The 21,061-nt window shown below is 42.6% G+C and overlaps 1 protein-coding gene and 1 pseudogene across 1 annotated transcript in view; both read right to left on the minus strand.

Moving 5' to 3' along the window:
• Positions 1 to 4,913: 4,913 nt before the first annotated feature.
• LOC138078073 (ubiquitin carboxyl-terminal hydrolase 11 pseudogene) lies at positions 4,914 to 8,550 on the minus strand (annotated as a pseudogene).
• A 6,806-nt stretch (positions 8,551 to 15,356) lies between these two features.
• TNKS (tankyrase) overlaps positions 15,357 to 21,061 on the minus strand; it is a 149,558-nt gene continuing 143,853 nt past the window's right edge. The window contains exon 27 of the mRNA XM_068969716.1: positions 15,357 to 18,703. Coding sequence (XP_068825817.1) covers positions 18,617 to 18,703 — 87 coding nt within the window. The 3' untranslated portion in view covers positions 15,357 to 18,616. The remainder of the gene's footprint in view (positions 18,704 to 21,061) is intronic.

Below are 21,061 nucleotides of genomic sequence, written 5' to 3' on the forward strand. Positions count from 1 at the left end.
GTATGAAAAAAATCAATAGCTTCCCCATATGAAAATATCAATTTAAAATAGATGTAGTAGATCCTGTTTACAGTATCAGCTTAAAGATAAACTGCCTACGGTAAACTTGACCAGAGGTAGGCAAGACCTAGCTGATGGACCTGGTAAAGCACTACTGGGCTTCCCCGGCAGTCCAGTGGTTAAGACTACATGCTTCCAATGCAAGCGGTACAGGTTCAATCCCTGGTCAGGAACTAAGATGGTGTGGTGTGGCCAAAAACTAAAAAAATTCTTCAATGGAAAAAAAAAAATCCTACTAAGGGACATAGGGGAAAAAAAAAAGTCCTACCAAAAGACATATAAGAACACTTGAAAAAAAGCTGAAGGACATACTATATTCTTGGATAAAAAGATGCAGTATTGAAAAGATATTATTTCTCCATGAATTAACCTATCCATTTAATATGATCTCAATCAAAACACCAGCAGCATTTGGGAGGAACAGGGCAAAATATTCCTGATTTCATCTGAAGAGGCAAATATGTAGAAGTGTGTAGGAAAATGGAAAAAAGAAAGGAAGTCGTAAGGTTGGAGGGGGACCACTTGTACTGTCCATCTATCACCATTGTGATAAAAATAGTTTAAAATTTTTTATAGATTATTTTAAAAATAGAGATCCTTGAGGCCATCTAAGACATTGACTCAAGACTCCACAAACTCCCACAAGTGATTATGACCAAGCCACCAGGGAAGCCCAGGGAATCTATTTTTAACTAGAACAGTAGCTGAGGGAACTGACTCCCTACTAGTTGCCATAGAAAAGTTGAGTGGAAAAGCTCCTGCTCTTGACTTTGGGGTTCCTGGCATCTCTACCAAAGTGCTGCCAAGCTGACTCTGTGTGACCCCTTGAGGTGGTTGTACAACTCTTAAATTTAGTAAATTTATGAAAAAAATCTTGTACACTTAAAATGGTAAATTTCATGGTATGTAAATTACATCCCAATAAAGTTGTTCAATGATTAATACACGAAAATAAATACATATGTTCACTGCCACAAAATTCAAAGGATGAAAATACATATAAGGAACAGTGAAAGTTCCTTCTGCATATCCTTGCCTTACACCCCACTTTAAGAAATTTTCAGTAACCAAAATGAGCCATTGGGTGTAATTACTTCAAGACTCTGACTTATGCATTTTATAAATTCAAGTGTTTGACAGTGCAGGGGAGTGAAACTGGCCACCCCTAAATGTCTTTTTGGCATGCAAATTATTTCAAGCTGAAAGTAAGGAAGGAACAAAAGGCTCAGGAAGAAACTTTGACCTTCCTCCTGAAGAATGCAGACAGAGGCTCTGCTTCAGGAAGAGAACATCACCTTAGATAACCTAGTCTGGACCAGGTGTGTAGATGGGGAGGAATCCAGCAAAGTCTGTTAAAATTCCTCCGTCCCATTGTCTCCGCAGGGCCCAGCAAATATTTATTTACCAAACATTTGCTTTTCATCTCCATATAAATCGCTTTCCTTTGAAGTGCCAAATCACTACTCCCAACATCCTCTTTTATCTTTAGCCGAAAATGGTCTTTAACTGGAGAGTTTCAGCCGTTTTGAGTTACTCTGGGTCTCTTCCACGGATACATGTCATTCAGCTTTTGTGGGCTTTTCTCCCTTTTATCTATACATATCTCATGCCAATTTAATTCTTAGACCAGTCAAAATAATGTAGAAGGGAAGAGGGAAAACTTCTTCCTCCCAGACAACAGGATAACATTTGAGTTGTAGCCAAGCCAGTTATTTTATTTTTTTAAACTTAAAAAAGGTTTTATTGAGATATAATTGACATCATACAATACACCCATTTAAAGTATATGATTCAATGGTTTTTAGACATATTCACAGATATATGCAACCATCACCATTTAGAACATTTTCATCTCAAAAAGAAACCCCATATCTTTAAGCTGTCACCTCCCTAGCCATCCATTCCCAGCCCCCCAGTTTTATGCTGCGGCTGCTGCTACGTTGCATCAGTCGTGTCCGACTTTGTGCGACCCCGTAGATGGAAGCCCACCAGCCTCCACTGTCCCTGGGATTCTCCAGGCAAGAATACTGGAGTGGGTTGCCATTTCCTTCTCCACAAGCCAGTTATTTTAAATAGACATTCAGAGTGTACAGTCTCTGCTTTTGTTCTATTTGTTAAAAATCAAGTTAGTTAAATATGATATTCAACACCCTGATAGTTTCATTTTTATTTTGTCAGTTTCTTAGAGGAATGTATTACAAATATGAGGAGGATTTGATAAACTCAGAATCACAGTGGAAGACTTTAACAGTTTGTGTTTTCTATTTCAATGATGCCTTGCCCGCATGAAGTTGTACTTTGTACAGCTTCTTGTGGTCAGCAGCTGGGCTTCCCAGGTGGCGCTAGAGGTAAAGAACCCGCCTGCTAATGCAGGAGACATGAGACAAGGGTTCAGTCTATGGGTTGGGAAGATTTCCCAGAGGAGGGCACGGTGGCCCACTCCAGTATTCTTGCCTGGAGAATCCCCATGGACACAGGAGCCTGGCGGGCTACAATTCATGGGGTTGCAAGGAGTTGGACGTGACTGAAGCAACTTAGCACGCATGTAGCACGTGGTTGATAGGTAGGTGATGTTTCTCATTTTCCATGTATGTAGTCGGACATGACTGAGCGACTGAACTGAACTGAATTGAATTGAACTGAGTGCCATTCTATTGATACTTGGGAATCAACAATACCATGTCTACATTTGCTTGGTCACCTCTTGTCTGGTACGTCTTTATTCATTTCCTTTTCATTTTAAGTAACAGTGGGAATTTATTTATTATTTTTTGGGGGGATTTATTTTTAATCCTAGAGAACACATGACAATAGATAGAAATATGACTAGATTTATAGGTTGAATTCTGTAATTAAGGTGAATGCTGATTCTGGATATTTGCTTCCAACAATGTTACTCCTTTTAAAATATAACCCATGGCTTTGAAGGGATCCAGCAAGAAAACCAAAGAGATGTTTCCACGCCCTTTTCACTTTCATCTCCCAGTGGAAACGATTTTCTTCCAACATTCTGAGCAAATGGGCAAAAACAGCAGAGATGCTAGCAGAATTGCACACTTATTGTTCTGTCGTCATCGTCACAACTTTCTTCATTTCTAAGACAATTGCTCCTGCTTTTAAGTTTTCAAACAGAATGAAGCACTTCACCTGGAAATAAGACTTTACATTTAGAGACAGGCATTGAATTACTAAGCTGCATGGTTTAGAAAGCATGTATTATTCTTGTTTCAATTTCTTCCCTTCCCACAGTAACATAGTTTTATTGAAAAAGTCAAACACATCCGAATATTAGAAAGCAAAAAAATCTCCTGAAATCCTGTATCTCTGAAACACTCACCCTCAACATTCCATGACCATCTTTCTACATATATGTGTGTGTGCATATATACACATATACATATATACACATGTGTGTTTTCATGTTCTAGCTCATGGACAAAGTCATGATAGTTATGTTTTCTTGTGGCTTGCAGACGATGTTTCCATCTTTGTTCTATTTTCCAGACAGATAGACATAAATATATATGTACACATTTTTTTCTTTCAAAAATGTCAGCCATATCGTTAAAAAATATTTTCTTTTCACATGTCTCCCTCCACCAGATTTTGCAAACAACCACTGTTAACCATCACATGTCCTTCCTTTTCTCTCTATCCCCACAGAGTCATACACGATATGATGTGTTGTATTATATGGTATAACGGTATAAAGTGCATACACCATGTATCTATATGTTTAACTACATATAGGGATTTTATTGCTATTTGCTTTATAAAAATAACATCATACAATACACAGTTTCTGCATCTTGCTTCCCTTGATGTATTGTGAAAATCGCTTCAACTCAAAGATAAATGAGATGATTTACTCCTAATTTCTTTCTTTTTAACATTTTTTGGCTGTACCGCATGGCATGAGGGATCATAGTTCTCCCTGACTGGGGACTGAATCCAAGCCCCTTGCAGTGGAAGTGTGAAGTCTTAACTACTGGACCACCAAAGAAGCCCCCACTCCCAGTTCTTTCATGTAGATAAATTATTCACATAGATCAATAATTTTAAAAATATAGACACCTATATAATAAAATGCCTCCTTCTCAACTAAGTCACCTCACCACTGATTTACTAATGTTATTCGATTAAAAAAAAATTGTTACCAGATTTTAACATATTCACCAAGAAGGTATTCCAATCATTTGAGTAAGCACATGCAGGTATAGTATGTTCATATTTATGTAATTTCTCCCCCCATCCACTGCTTTTATACCCACTCACTAACACTTGTTACACAACTTCCTGAGTTTTGTCAGTCTGAGAGGTAACTTGTGTTAACTAATTTTAATTTGCATTTCTCTATGAGATAGAGCAATTTGTACACATTCAAGAACCATCTGTATTTTTCTATGAACTGTGTGTTTATAACTTTGATCTGAATTTTTTTTTTTTTTTTTTTTTAGGAACACACTGGCACTTTTATATATACACAGTGCAAGGTACAAGGTCTCACAAAGAAAATACCCTCTGTTCAGGTACACCCTGTTCAGGTGCACCCCACCCCCACCCCCTGAGAACACCTGGGACTGAGGACAAGAAGGAAGGGGAGAATCATAAATAGAGAATAGAAGGGAAGGTCGATGCTCTGAAAGGCAAACGCGGGTGGGGAACACACCGCTGGAAGGAGCCTTGAGCTCTTTTTCCCTGGGAGAGAGCAATGTAACAGAACAGGAGAAGAGCAGCCACAACTAAGCCTGTGACGCCTGGCACGGGGCACCTAACGGGTAAGAGAACAGGGGTGGCTTCGGGAAGGAAGAGAGCCGGGACAGCTTCCTTCCCTCTGGCGGGGCCGGGGCCCCTCAGTTTACATTCATGAACCCCGACTTGGGTGGCGCACCGCAGGCAGAGGATGCCGGGGGCTTCGATGAGCCAGCCTGGGGTTGCAGACGGCGTGCCACGTCCTGGCGCTGGTAGAAGAGGACATAGGCTGCCTTGGACTCAATCTGATTCTCCGTCACAGGCAAGACGCTGTTGTCATCGAAGTAGTGCCACTGGCCGCTGTCCTTGTTGCAGGCAAATGTTGTGTAGTGTCCATCCCGCAGGCCCCCATAATGGTTGGAAACCGCGATGAGGTCGTATTTGTAGAGTTCCGGAGCTGAGTCGTCCTGCGGCTTGATGACAAACTCAGAGAAGTCCAGGTCCCGGATAGGAAACTCCACAAGGGTGTCCAGCTTTTTGCGGGAGAACGTGGTGTAGGAAAAGCGCTTCAGGTGGATAATGAGTGTCTCTGGCAGCATCCACAGGTCCAGCTTCTTGGTGGCCGGCTGGTGCTGCTTGCAAGTGGGGCAGTACCAGGGGTTTTCCTTCTCCAGGGTCTCAACGGTGGTGAACAGCTCGATGCATTCCTGCAGCTGCACTGGGGCCTTCTTCAGCACGTACTCGACACAGTCGTGCTTCCCGTAGCCCTCAGCCTCCACCTGATCATAGTAACGCTTCTTCATCTCTGGCTCCCAGTCGATGGCAATATATGGCTGAGCCTGAGTATCCTCCTTGAAGGTCGAGCAGTTGCTGGTCCCATTGGAATTAACCCTTTGCAGGGTGAAGAGGTGCTTGTGCCGCACCCTCTGGGGCCAGTGAGATGGCCCAGGAGAGGTGTCCACAGGGCCCCAACTACTGCTCGCGACTCCAGAGCTGGACCCAGCCTGCTCCGGCCCAGGGTCTTGGGAGCTGCCCCCAGGCCCATGTCCAGGCTGAAGGAGGCTGTCCTTACCCTCCAGGTCTTTCTCATCTCCATCCTCCTCATCATCCCAGCTGGGTCTGGTCACGTAGCGTGAGAGGCGGTACAGCAGGATGTGATACAGGGCATCCCACGAGAGCCGGTCCCGGGGCACCGACACCAGAAGTGGGTGCCCAAAGAGCATCAGGCTGTAATAGGAACGGCTGTAGTCCCGGGCCGGGGTGCGCTCCCGCAGGTACACAGGACGCACAACGTCCTCTCTGGAGTTCTCCCCAGCGGCCACCCTGCCTGACACCTCGTATATGAAGATATCGTCTCGGTCCAAGATGCTGCTCAGAGACTCCTCCAGCTGGTAGGTCTTATAGAAGCGGTGACTGAAGACATCGGCCACCATCATCTTTTCTGGAGAGACGCTGGTGTGTTTGGCCAGAGCCACACACAGATCCGAGGTCTTGCCTTTCTTGGGGACCAGGAGCTGGTGCTGCTCGGGCTTGCGGCGGGGGTCCATGGAGACAAAGAAGACCTCCGTGACCCTCTTGTGGCTCACAGGCAGTGGGACACTGAGGTAGCAGAAGGGGTCGAAGGTCACAGACACATTACCACAGTCAGGGCATACTAAGGTGGACTTGAAGAGGCCGTGGAAAGTGTCCACGATCACAGAATCGTTCCACCGTTTGTGGTTCTGCCAGGCCTCCTGAGCCACCTCCTGGTCTGGCCTCCCAGCAGCGTCGCACAGCTCCACGTATTCCTTCTTCTTGACGCGATTGAGGTCCTCGTGCAGTCCATCCAGGAGGAACGACAGCACCTCCTGTGAGTCATGCAGCTGGTAGCCTAGGAACTGGGACGCAAAGTGGCCGACCTTGGTCTTGAACACGTAGGGCACGATGGAGCGGTGGTGGCCGGACCACGCCTGCTTCACCAGGTCGGCATAGGCCTCTGCAATCTCCCCCTTCATGCCCAGCGGGTTGCCGAGGTTGAGCTCCTCCAGGTAGCGGTTTTGGAGGAAGTACTCGGTGAGCTGCGGCACGTTGCTGAGGCACTGCAGGGCCGAGTTCATGAAGCACGTGTTGCCCAGGTTGGTGAGACCGCAGATGCCCGGCTGGCCTTGGAAATCCTCACCCTCCTCCGACGCTCTGCTCGTGGCCTGTGGCTGCGCACTGGGCCAGGTGCCATCCTTGTTTCGGGTCTCCATGACGACCACCTGCTCAGTATTGAGAGAGGGAGTCAAGCACTGTGACGCGGGCGTTGCACAACCTCTCAAAAGGGCCCTCCGCGTTCTTGAGCCACAGACGGGTCTCTTCCTGGGGTGCCCCGGAAACTGCTCTCAAGCGGTGCGCAAAACGAGGTCACTAGAATCTGCGGGGCTGAGCTGAGCTGTGGGAGGTGTGTCCGTATCACTGAGCCGGACGAGCACCAGTTCTACTGGGTGCATTTCAACCTTGTGGATGCTGGGCAGTTCCACGACCTTGCGTTCCATGCGAGGCTGGTCATGCTCTAGAACATACCGGTTGACCAGGTAATGCCGAGCAGCCACTGGGAGCAGCACATAGTCCTTACCTTCCGCCAGTCCCTTCTTGAGGCGTCCGTTTACCTGGTCTTCAAAGACCTCAGCCTTGTTGATGCAGCCAGGGAAGATGCTGGAGTCTTGATCGCCTCCTTGTACGTACACCTCCCACTGCTCGTACCCGTGCTGCCCAGTGAGGAACCTGCACTTTCTTCCGTCCTGGGAAGAAGAGCTCGGCCAGAGACAAAAAGCTTGCTGCGTCACAAACTTTGCTCATTTGCAGGCGCCATTTTTTGCTTCCCCTGATTTTTTTTTTTTTTTTAATAATCTTCCAGGCTTTTAGGAACTCTCTGTATGAAAGAGATTAGCCCCCTTCTACAGTAAGTAATGTTAGTCGCTCAGTCGTGCATGACTCTTTGCGACCCCATGGACTGCAGCCCACCAGGCTCCTGTCCATGAGATTTTCCAGGCAAGGATGCTGGAGTGGGTTGCCATTGCCTTCTCCAGGGGCTCTTCCCAGCCCAGGGATGGAACCCGGGTCTCCTGCACTGCAGGCAGAGTCTTTACAGACTGAGCTACAAGGGAAGCCCTTCTACAGCATGAATTGCAGACATTTCTCCCAGTTTGTCATTTGTCTTTTGACTTTGTTTATAATAGTTTTTAAAAAAATGTATCTTTTTGAGTCTTTCCTTTTCATTCTTTTTGTATACATTCTCCTGTTATATTTTATTATTTTTTTAATGTTTATTTTAATTGGAGGTTAATGACTTTATTGTATTGGTTTTGCCGTACATCAACATGAATCCACCACAGGTATACGCGCGTTCCCCATCCTGAACCCCCCTCCCTCCTCGTACCGTCCCTCTGGGTTGTCTCAGTGCACCAGCCCCAAGCATCCAGTATCATGCATCGAACCTGGACTGGCGATTTGTTTCATATATGATATTATACATGTTTCAGTGCCATTCTCCCAAATCATCCCACCCTCTCCCTCTCCCACAGAGTCCAAAAGACTGTTCTATACATCTGTGTCTCTTTTGCTGTCTCACATACAGGGTTACCGTTACCATCTTTCTAAATTCCATATATATTAGTTAGTATACTGTTGGTGTTTTTCTTTCTGGCTTACTTGACTCTGTATAATAGTCTCCAGTTTCCTGTTGTATTTTAAAGAATATTGAGACCGAGAACTTACCTTGTAGGTTGGTCCCAGTGATGAGCAAGGAAACATCAGTTTTATTTCAACATCATACATTGAGTGAGTGCCTGAGAGAGGGGCTTGCTTGGGTAACTGTTCTCTCTTCCCAGTACTTCCCCTGGGTCTGAACTTTAGAGGACGGGTCTACGAAATCAGTTCCTAAGTTCGAAGTGGCAGAAACATAAAGAATATTTAAATTTACCCTCTGTCTTCCCCAGTTTTAAACGAATTTAAAACATCAGCCTTTTAAAAAATACATGTTCACACCTCCTTGAAGTCAAAGGAGGATTAGATTTAATTATTTTTACTTATTATTTCTTCACGTGCATCTCTATGTCTCCTCTCTAAAAGAGGAAGTATTGATGTATACATTATGCTTGTACATGTGTTTTTAGCCTTCTCTCTCTTTATAAAACATGTAATTTTTTAAGAGCAGTTTTGGGTTCAGCAAAATTGAGAGAAGTTACAGAGATTTTGTATAAACCCCTGGTCTTGGTTGATAAAAGCCTCCTCCATTATCAACATCCTCTACCAGAGTGGTACATTTGTTACAATTGATGAACCTATGTTGACACATCACAGTCACCCAAAGTCTACAGTTTGCATTAGGGTTCACTCTGGTGGTTGTACATTCTATGGGTTTTGGTAAGTGTGCAGGGACATTCATCCACCTTTACAGTATCTTTGAAGGTATTCTCACTGCTCTGAACATCCTCTGTGCTCCACTTAGCCGTCTTTCCCTTCCTGACTGCTGGGAACCACTTCTGTATTTGTCTCCATAGTTTTGCCTTTTTCAGAATGTCATATAGTTGGAATCATACACCCTGTAGCCTTTTCAGATCAGCTTCTTTTGCTTAGCATTCATGTTTCTTCCATGTCTTTTCATGGCTTGAAAGTTCATTTCTTTTTGGCGCTCAACAAATATCCCACTGTCTGGAGGTGCCAGAGTTTGTTTATCCATTTAGCTACTGAAGGGCATTTGATTGCTTTCAAGTTTTGGCAACTGTGAATAAAGCTGTTAGAAACACCTGCACGCGGGTATCAGTATGGACCTAAGTTTTCAACACCTTTGCATAAATATCAAAGTGCACTCTTGCTGGAACATATGTTATGTTTAGTTTTGTAAGAAATGGCCAAACTGTCTTCTGAGGTATGCCACCAACAATGAGAGTTCCTGTCACTCCATATCCTCACTAGCATTTGGTATGTGTTCCAAATTTTGGCCATTCTAATAGGTGTGTAATGGCATGTCGTTTTTCAAATTTGCATTTTAATGTCATATGACGTTAAGCATTTTTTCTTATGCTTATTCCTCATCTGTTTGGTGAGGTGTCTGTTCAAGTGTTCTGTTTTTTACTCAGGTTGTTGATGTTCTTAACATCCAGTTTTGAGGGTTCTTTGTATATTTTGGATAGTTGTGCTTTATCAGATATGCCTTTTGCAAATATTTCTCCCAGTCTGTGGCTTATCTTCTCATTCTCTACCCAGCATCTTTTGCAGAAGTTGTAAATAAAAATTTAGCTTTATCAGTTTCTTTCTTTTATAGATGATGCCTTTAGTGCTATATATTAAACAGTCATTGTGGTCTGGGGGTTCTAGTTCTACATGTAAGGAACTTGGAAGTTGCTCGTTCTAACACGTCAAAAGCCAAACAGAGTGAAAAATCAACTCTTCTAGGATATGTAAGAGAGGTAAGGACTTTGAGACTGGAGAAGTTGACAGGCAAATACAGAGAATAACAATTTACTGGAGCTGAGATTCATGAGCTGAAGTTGCTCGGGGAACCAGTACTGGTCAGGAAAACAAGAACTGCAATGAATTGCTAGAGGCTGAATGTGGATAACCCTGAGAGCTCAAAACTCCAGTGGGACCCAGTCATCGGGGACCGTGACAATTCTGTAAGATTTATTTCCAGGAGCTCAAATAGGTTCTCATAGTAAACACTGGAGAAAAATATCCTTGTTCTTCAGGCAGTAGGAGAGAGAAAGGAACCATTTTGAAATAAACCACAACCTCTGTTCTTAACAACCTTCCCTTATGAGAACTAGCTGACCAGGGCCTAAATCAGCAGGTGCTCACTGTGTGTCCAGGTCTACCCTGTAGGATCTCAGTTCCCATACAGAACTCAGCAGAAAATGCTAGTTTGAATTCTTAGAGCAACTCTATGAACTGCTAGTAGCGGGAGACTCATTTTATAGTCTTATTTTTGGCTGAACTGTGGGGCATGAAAACTGAAAGTAACTCAGCTGTGTCCAACTCTTTGTGACCCCATGGACCTCATGAACTGTGGGGCATATGGGATCTTAATTCCTCGACCAGGGATTGAACCTGTGCCCCCCGCATTGAGAGCACAGACTCTTAACCACTGGACCATGAGGGACGTCCCACTGGAGCCTATTATACAGAATGAAGTAAGTTAGAAAGAAAACCATCAATATAGTATACTAAGGCATATATATGGAATTTAGAAAGATAGTAACGATGACCCTATGCGAGACAGCAAGAGAGACACAGATGTATAGAACAGTCTTTTGGACTCTGTGGGAGAGGGCGAGGGTGGGATGATTTGGGAGAATGGCATTGAAACATGTATATTATCATAGGTGAAGTGAATCGCCAGTCCAGGTTCAATGGATGAGACAGGGTGCTCAGGGCTGGTGCACTGAGATGACCCAGAGGGATGGGATGGGAACGGAGGTGGGAGGGGGGTTCAGGATGGGGAACACATGTACACCCATGGTGGATTCATGGCAATGTATGGAAAAACCACTACAATATTGTAAAGTAATTAGCATCCAATTAAAATAAATACATTTATTAAAAAAAGAAAACGGACTGAGGTACTGGGAGGGTAAGTTTCCCAAAGTCACATGGCTATTAATAGTGGCAGAGCTGGGCCCTGAACTCAGGCAGTTTGAGGTGTCTTCATCCTATACGGTCTTTCAGCAAACTTGCTGCACTTACAGACTATGTAGCCAGCCAGATTTCTTGTTACACTTCTGCTTTCTCCCTAGGACCCCAAGAGCACTTGAATATCTTCCAAATATTCCTACTAAATAACTTTGGCAGAAATTATTCCTACTTGGCAGATAGAAGAGACCCAGAGCCTCCATAGAATTTCCCGGGGGTTGTGAAGCAATCTGGTGGTCCACAGCAGCCATGGTTTCCTAAAAACTCCAGCGTCTTCATACCACCATGGATTCAATCCATGGTTTTCTTCTTTCTAAACTTTTTAAAACAAAATTAAGTATAGGTATTTTACAATGTTCTGTTTCATGTATACAGCAAAGTGATTCAGCTTTATATATAGATTCTTTTGCATTTAGGATATTACAAGATATTACAGTTCCCTTTTCTATATTTTTTGTTGTTCACTCAGTCATGTCTGACTCTTTGTGAGCCCACGGACTGTAGCACCAGACTTCCCTGGCCTTCACCATCTCCAGGAGTTTGCTCAAACTCATGTCCATTGAGTCAGTGATGCCATCCAAAAGTAAGTCCTTGTTATTTATTTTATATATGGTAGTTTGGATCTGTAATTCCTAAACACCTAATTTATCTTATGCTTTGTGTAACATTCTCTGGACTTGTAAACCAAATTATGAAAGTAGAGATGAATAGAATTACTTTTCAAATCAGCCTTTGACCAAGTAAAGTATGCCAAGAATCCTATTAACAAAATGAACATGTCACCGGCATACTGTCAGACGTTTTATTCATTATTAGCTCTATAGGACAGGTGGGGATTGGCCAACTGAAGTCCTGCACCATCCCCTTCCCCTTGTTCTAGACGCAGGTCTTCAGAGCAGATGCTAAGCTGCAAATCTGGCAGCCAGGTCTCAGCTGAATGGGAACTGATGACCTTTTATATTATTTGTTTGCGTTGGATCTTAGTTATGGCCATGTGGGCTTAGTTGCCGCGTGGTATGTGGGATCTTAATTCTCTGACCAGGGATCGAACCTGCGTCTGCATTAGAGGGCAGGTTCTTAACCACTGGGCCACCAGTATAGTCTTTAGATGACCTTTGTAATGCCAGGTGCTCCTTCAGCTTAGACGCCCACTGTGCTGTCTTATGATTATAAAGTAACAAGGAAAAGTGAACCATGCCCAATGACAAAGGGTCATAAGCGCTATTCATAGGGTGTACTTTCTCTAGCCTGAGTCACAGCCACCAAAGCAGTGCCATCACAAGAGGCAGGCAGTCCACTGGCTCCTGTGCCCCACACCCCCACAGGGTACAAGGAGGGAGTGAGGTCCCGAGCGATAGCAGTTTGCCGGCCTCCCAGCTGCCTTGGGAGCCAGGGTGAAGTCTGTCTCCAGAGCGCATGCCCTGTTGCTGTGAAGATATTTCTAAAAGGCAGCTTGCTTCTGCTATTGCTGTACCTCAGTGACTCCCACGTGGGCTGCGAGGTGAGGATACGGCCCTTCGTGCAGGTCCCACTAGAGACTTGTCCGAAGATGAGAGGGAGCTGCTGTTTGTCTTTTCCGGCAGTTTTAGGGCAGCCGCGTTAAGGTTGGTCAGGTTGAAAGGAACAAACAGGGAAATGAAAACACTTCAGAGCTAACTGCTACCCACATACCATATACTTTAAAAATGTTTTTATTGAATATTAAACAATTACAAGTACTGTAAGTTAGACATTTAGCCAAAGCACAATTACAGGTTAAATATAATCATAAAGATGTCTTAAATAGAAACCCACCATGCAGGCAGGTTGAGTTCCTTGACGCTCTCTTTTGGAAAGAAGAGGGTGAGGGGGAGAAAAAGGTCCTCCAATCCATGTGAAAGAGAGTGAAGTCTAGAAGAATTTACATGCTGTAAGCAATTTCCTACGACCAAATCAACAGGCTTGCCAGATTTAGTAAAACGAAACAAAACAAAGCCAAAAAGCCCAGGATGTTAAGTTTGAATTTCAGATAAACAATTTTTTACAGTAAATATAAGCCAAATAACGCAAACCATACTTAAGCAAAACAATTATTTATCTGAAATTCAAATTTAACTGGGTGCCTTTTATCTGGCAATTCTACAAATAGACAAATGCAAAACAGGACAGCAGAGTGAACTGGAACTCCCTGCCACTGGTGGGTCACAGAGACTACAAATAAAAACATTACCAATAATGAACCGAAGAGTCACTATATTGGTTATGTACACAGAACAACATCACAGTGAGAAAGTACACTTACTACTTCAAATGCTGTCGCCAGGAAACACTCTTGATTTCCTCAAAGCTGGTTTTGTAAATGTTTTTGAGAAACCATGATATAAGTACCTTTTAGTCTGTAGGTATCAAAGACAATAGACAGGGTGAGCTTGAAATAATGGAAGCAGAAGCAGGTATTCTATGCACATGAAGAGTCTAACTATTCTGTCATGAATAGAATGGTTATATAGTCAAGGTCGGCTTCTAGGTCTAGACTATTAGCCTCAAAGATTTTGGTTCCTTTCCAATTTTTAGTGTGTTTTCTAGCTTTTCCTCCTGAGCCTTGGGAGGGGCTGGAAGCATGTAAGGGACCTCCCCCCACTCCACCAGGGTTTAACTGTACTTCTCTGCAAAAACTAAGAGACAACAAGGGGCTTCAAGAGCTGCCTGCAGAAAAGGGCAGGTTTACGATGAATAACCAAACACTCTAGATCCTAGGGCATGAGAAATCTGTTTGAAAAAGATGGGTGGTGGGGTGTGTATGGAGATGTGAAAGTGCAAAGCATAAAAGAAAATGTGAAAAAATGAGGAGTCAGAATGCAGTCACCTCTACTGTGTGAATATTATCTCAAAAGGAGTTAAAAACCTCTGCAGATGTTTAAAACTGGTCACTTCGTGAGCATATTTAGTCTTGGGGAGTATGTAAAACCTTAGCTTCCTACTGCTTGTCACATCACTGTGGTTTATATTTTTAAATGATTCAAAATTAGCTTGTGCAACACTCAAATTCTACATGGTATCCATCACTTCATGAGTTGCTGGTAATCCCTACATGCACAAAACTTCACGGGTTTTGAAATCATTTCTCTCAACCAGAAGGTTTGATAGCTGAGGAAGTTCAGATGCAGAGGAATGGGAGATGGTTTGATTCTCTCAGCTCCTCTGCAGATAAAGGAGGATTCCTTAGAAAATAGATTTTTGTCAACTACGTTTACCAGGTGTGAGATACATGGAGATACACCCAACATGCTGACATCTTTCACAAGCTGAGAAATGGAATTACAGCTCTGTGTTTATTAGGATATAAAAGCTTAAAAGTTCTCTGCCATAGTTATTTAATTGTCTATTAATTTCAGAATGCACAAGGTATCTGAAGTAGTCTTACTTTTTAAGTTTCTTTTATTAATGCATTTCCTTTTCATATGCTAGACGTGTCCAGCCAAAGCACAAATATCATCTTCACAATTACCTTCTTTTAATTTCTGTCACTGATTTGACATCAAAGTTTAGTCTTTAAATTTCTGACACATGAAACCCTATCTTAATGTCAGTTTTCAGCGCTGCCTGAATGATTAAAATCTATAGTTCTATGTCAGATAACTGCCCAAAAGAAAAATACAGAAAAAAGGCTGTTTATCACAGATTATCATACAAATGGGATATGGATATCCTAGGGGAAAGGTGCTTAAAAATATACACCATCTCTGTTTGAAAGTGTTGGAAATCCAGAAGGTACAGGTGTTTAAGAACGAGGGTGAGCAGTGGCCAAGAACCGTTGTGCAGCTGTGAGACAGAGAAAAACATAGACAACTTATTGCATTCTAATGCTGTTTTCTAGCGTACACCAAAATTTTATTTTTTGAATAGAAGCTATGATATTACTCTATATTACTTTATTTGCCACATTCAGGCATTTCTCTGCACATATCAATGCACTTCGCTATTTTGAGAGCAAAGGGAAATTAGTGTAGTCACTAACATCAAGCTCAAAGGAGCACAAGGATGTCATTTCACACAAACATCCTAGTATTGTTTACTCTACTTATGTTACTGAAAAGCTAGGAATTCCAAATTCCAAGAAGGAAAAGATAAAGGAAGGATTCTGGTTGTACTGCTATTATTCTGCATAGAATTAGAACTCTGGGTTCCACGCTGTCATCTGTCACCAAAGTGGCCGAATCTTCTAAGCAGAGAACATGAGGCCTACTACCTGACTCTGGTTGTGAACTGGAAACTGAGGTTCAGTCACTGTATGTATGCAAGACTCAAGACAGAGAAAGGAGGCAAATGAGTGAGGTCAAAGGTAACTGCTGGAGCTAATCATATATCCAGATTAGCAATCTGGGGAAAAGGGAAGGAGGCCAAGAACAGGGAGAAAAGTGCCCAGTCCAGACCACTTAACTGATGCCAACAGCTAGCAAACCGGGCCATCAGGGCTAGAAGCTCTTTGATGTCAGACCTGCAGTGGGCTGGTGGAGGGTCTGGATTCTTTCTTCTGCGTGGTTTGGGAAACAGAGGGGCCACTCAGGGGCAGGCATACTGGAAGCCCTCACTTGCTAGTGTTTCTGTAGAGCGTGTACAAGAAATTAACTGCATTTCAGCCTAACTGAATGCCATGCTTTTAAGCCCTAAAGGGTTTTTCACACTACTATGGGTGGAAATTCCAAATGCAATGTCTGCTAACTTGAAACACGCTCAGGGTAACCTTTGGTTTTCAAGTTTTGAAAAAATGTATTTGGCTCCTATGAGATATTGATTACCTCATTCTCTTCAGCAGATGAGTAATATGTACACGTTCCTTCAAGAACTACTACATACTCAAATCATTACAAGACAAGAAGCACAGCAAATGTCTTCCTTACACAGTACCTTTACTCGGCACACAGAATGTCAGATATAACATTGGCAGTTTAAATACCGAACCACGGCTTAGCTTCTCAAATATAAGGCTGAAGTTTCAAACTGGCACATCCATTAACCTAGTTAGTGTGACGGAAATGACATATAACCACAGTTGAGTAGGTAGTGGCTTATGTTTTTAATGAAGCTATAAAGCTTTTGAGATCCATACCATATTCATCCTTTTACTTAACTAAAAATCACAGCTGTGTTTACCATTTTAAACTATATCTAATTGGAGGCAAGTATTATACACTTTCACAGCTACTGAAAACGACACAAATGCCAATTCCTTCAACCCACTGTTACAAACACAGCAAAAAAGAAGGAAAGGAGGAAGAAAGCCCTCTTCATGAATATCAAACTTGGGAGCTCTGTGTGGAATTCTAGTGCTATCAAACAAGTAGCCAAGACACAAACACCCAGCTTGGGTCACTAAAACTTCAATAGAAGCAACAACTGAGGCTAATTCTTGACTTAATTTTGAGGACCCATGCAAGATTCAGCTATAAAACTCAAAACTAATTCCCGATGCCTAGTTCTAGCATTGGACTCAAGCCAAAAGGAAAGCAAAATGTGTATTTTTAAGACCCTATCCTAGAATCTTTGCATGTAACCATTTTATTTTTCTTTAGGAGATTAAATGAAGTCACAGCTTAATCAACCTGCATTAAAAAAACAAACAAGCAAATTAGTTTTCAGGACTGTAAATTGAAATGGCAAGTTTGCATCACACTGTTTTTCCTTTTTCTCCACCACATGTATATTACTTTGCTTCGAAGCTGAGTAGACACATAGCATGTCCAGTATGTTAATGCACTCAATTCAATATTCAGTTAAGATGAAAAGGACAAGTGTGAGAACTGTCACGGATAATTCTTTTTAAGTGTCAACGTGCACTTGACAAATGTTGAGGGAAAAAAAGCAAAGCAAAGCAGTGATTTCAAGAAGGAACAGTATGACTATTTCTCTCCTTTCATTTAAAAAACAACCGAAAGAGCTTTGGTTTCCATTTCTGTTCTCCTCATCTATTAAGCAGTTTGAGACAATGGTTCAAAAATTTAGTGCAGGGACCTATGTAAACTATCTGAAGCACCTCACTCAAAATAAACCCCAAATCTGGAGCAAACAAAAGAGTTCTCCCATTTGTGCCTATCTAGTGACTAAACAGGATTTGAACCCCAGCTTTCTAAACTAGAGAAACAATCAAGCATATTTCTGTGATTCTACTGGAGCATGGTAATTCCACCGAATTGGGAAGTAAGGCAGCTGATTCTGGGGCGACAGTTCTGGTGGTGCGGGTTAAGTGAAGGGAAGTAGCGTTATCTTGGAGAAGTCCTCGTGGTCCTTTTCTGTTGCCGTATTTTCGCACCTCAGGCCCCTCACGCGTCTTAATGATGCTTCTGGATTCACAGGCCTCCCCGGCGGTCTCCCCTCTGAATGTCACCACAGCCTCTCACTGGCTGGGCTCTTCCTGGCCCTCCAGCACCGTCCCGAATGCCTCGGAGGCAGGCCTGCGTTGGGAAGTGCGAGTGGCTCTCATGGGCTTCGACTTGCTCTGAACCTGGGAGTTCCTAAATCAGGTGGATGCTGGGTGCCTTTCCCTTGTAAGACTGGCCAATCATAAAAGGAAACTGAAATGTGGCGTTTTTCCTTTCCATCTCCGTTTATGCTGATAAGAGGTACAGATAAAAAATAAATCAGTGGGGGAAAAAAAGTGGACACTAAAAGCCGTGCTCAGCCGGAAGCTCGGGTTACGTCACTAGTGATTTTAGTCAGTGTGACTGTGCAAAATCTCCTCAGGAAGGCTCGGGCTCATTTTCAAAGTAAGCAACAACAATGATAGCAACAAAAAGCGGATGACAAATGCTCAGAAAAAACTAAAAATGAGCCTGTCATATGTGTATATTTATTATATACATGGGCCGTATGTAGAAAAGCAAATGTAGTGTGTGAATTGTGAACATTTGGGAAAGTATTGGTTATATTGTCTTTTTTCCCATTTCCAAGTCTAGATCAAAGTAGTCCTGTCTTAGCGATGGATAACTGCAATGAAAATGAGCCTGAGATATATTAAAAGGCCGCCCCTGTAAACATTTCCTCAAAGGGAACAGTAGCAGTTGAGTATGTATCAGTTACTCATACTATATTCATCACTATCGCAATGCTTTATAAAAGACAAACAGCTTATTTCTAGGCTGTCGGGGATTTATAGAATATTGATTTTGTTGAAAACAATCCACTGTCATCCAGGCCCGGGCTGAAATCTGATCCGGCCTTTACCGATGGGCGTTCACTAGGTCTTCTGCTCTGCGGCTGTCGCGGTCTGTGAAGGAGCTTCTGGCTTCATGATCTGGTATGTGATCAGATACTCTGGGTATGCCTGGAAAGGACAGGAAGAAAGCATTATCACCCTTTGGGCAGGTAAGATACTGAAGCCCAGCTTCATGTGGACGCTTCAGAGGCTGCTGGTCATAACCCACACTCTACATACACCTGAGAGCCTGCAAAGGCCAACTAATTCATAGGTGCCTGGACAGTGAGGAGGTCCACTTTCATCTCTGTACGTAAACCTGTGTAAACTCTGTAATCCTAGAATTGCTCTCATGTTATTTTACCTCTGAATACTGTAAATTCGTCATACCACATTTATGCCTCCCTAGAGTCACATGCCATAAACCAGAAAACTAAGGCAAAGAAAAATCTTTCTCATGTCACCTCGCGGGTTGCTGTCACATGGCATTTTCAAGAAAAGTCAATGACAGAATAATTCACTGAACTGATTTCAAGTTAATCATAGATGATGAGGTAGCCCACTGAGCGAGGAGGGGGAAGGGCGAGGTGTGCGGGGTCACCAGTGACCTAGAGGCAAGAGTTTGGAGGTCATTTTGACAAGCTGACTAGTGAAAGGCAACTTTGACAGGAAAGAGAATGGCTCTGAAGATGAGCCTCTACCCCCGTCTTCTATGATCCTTTGTGTGATATATCCTTTTGCTTGTAGAAAAGTTGCTTAAGCAAAGGAATCGGTAATGCAAGCATCTGAATTTGGTAGTATGGTATTTTAGATTTCCAACACATGTAAAATTTAGGCAGATTCTAATGGCATGAATGACTTAAAGATCCTTTTCTGAGTGCTTCTGGTTCCTACTTATTAGGCTACTGAATTGCTTCTGTGCATAATGGCAACCCACTGCAGTGTTCTTGCTGGCAGAATCCCATGGACAGAGGGGCCTGGAGGGCTACAGTTCATGGGGTCGCAAAGAGTTGGACACAACTGAGTGACTGAACACATAGTTTGAGATAGGAATTAATCATATCAAAGTCCAGAAGTACGCTTTAAGGCAAGGGAATTACTAAACTTCAGGACCAGAAGGGCCCAGGATAGACCAACAAACATTATTTCCTCTCAAGTCTTACTCTAAACCCAAGCTGGTTCTAACAGCGTAGAGCATATTTTTTTAAGTACTTGAAAGAAAAGATTCAACAATCACTTTTAGTAGCCAAATTCCTTGATAGCTCAGTTGGTAAAGAATCCTCCTACAATGCAGGAGACCCCGGTTTGATTCTTGGATCCAGAAGATCTGTTGGAGAAGGGATAGGCTACCCACTCAAGTATTCTTGGGCTTCCCATGTGGCTCAGCTGGTAAAGAATCCGCCTGCAATGTGGGAGACACTGGGTTCAACCCCTGGGTTGGGAAGGTCCCCTGGAGAAGGGAAAGGCTACCCACTCCAGTATTCTGGCCTGGAGAATTCCATGGACTTTATAGTTCATGGTGTCACAAAGAGTTGGACATGACTGAGTGAACTCAAATCCTCAATGCTATAAACTCAAGTGTTTATAGTTTATTCTCCACTGAGATGAGGAATCATCATGCTCCCTTGAATGATTCTGTGTGTTTGAAAATCATTCTACAAATTGTTCTGTCCCGTTCTCCAGGTTAAGTTGCTCTGCATTGCTCATATCACTTCAGTAAAACAGGCCACATCTCTGTGGCTGCCAATGACCAAGAATACCTCCTCAATGTCTGATTAATGTGAAGCTTAAAGTATAACATACAAAAGCATTCCGATATTTTAAGTCCAGTCATATACTAAAATCGGAACTATTTTTCTTTCAAGTACAGTGCAGTTAATTTTCAATAAATCTTTTCAATTCTAAAGAAAGAAACAATCCCACCAATAATATATAATGCTCCTCAGATCAACCCTCTGAATAAAACATGTACATGTTCTTAAAAAATTTGATACTAAAGGTGAAATATGATATAAGGTGTAACTAAGGGGAATGAAAGAAAAGTTGGCAAAGGAAAACTACCATAAGTCAGGAGAAATTGCTCATGGGCAAAGACTCAATTAGTAGACATTATAATTAACACTGTCCATGTGTTACCTGCATATGGAAGCACAGGTGTGCTCCCCTGAAACAAAAGAGCTTATCTATTTTCAAGGTACCTTTTTTTTCTTTCAAATATGATGTGGACCACATCATTCTTTAAATTTTTCTAGCAAGAGAATTTCAACAAGTTATCAAGTCAAAGTACTTGGGAAATGGTTAAAAGATCAGCAAATACTAGACATGTTATTTCTTTCCACCCAAATGTGAATGAAATTCTATTTCCCATAGCTAACTTACAAGATCTGGAAAAGTGTTCGGTAGAGAAAACTGTAATCATCTATAATCTTAATACCCAGAGATAATTGCTCTTATGTTTTGGATGATTCTGTGTTTAGCAAATACCAT

The sequence above is a fragment of the Capricornis sumatraensis genome, chromosome 4, assembly GCF_032405125.1.
Source record: "Capricornis sumatraensis isolate serow.1 chromosome 4, serow.2, whole genome shotgun sequence".
Classification (NCBI taxonomy): Eukaryota; Metazoa; Chordata; class Mammalia; order Artiodactyla; family Bovidae; genus Capricornis; species Capricornis sumatraensis.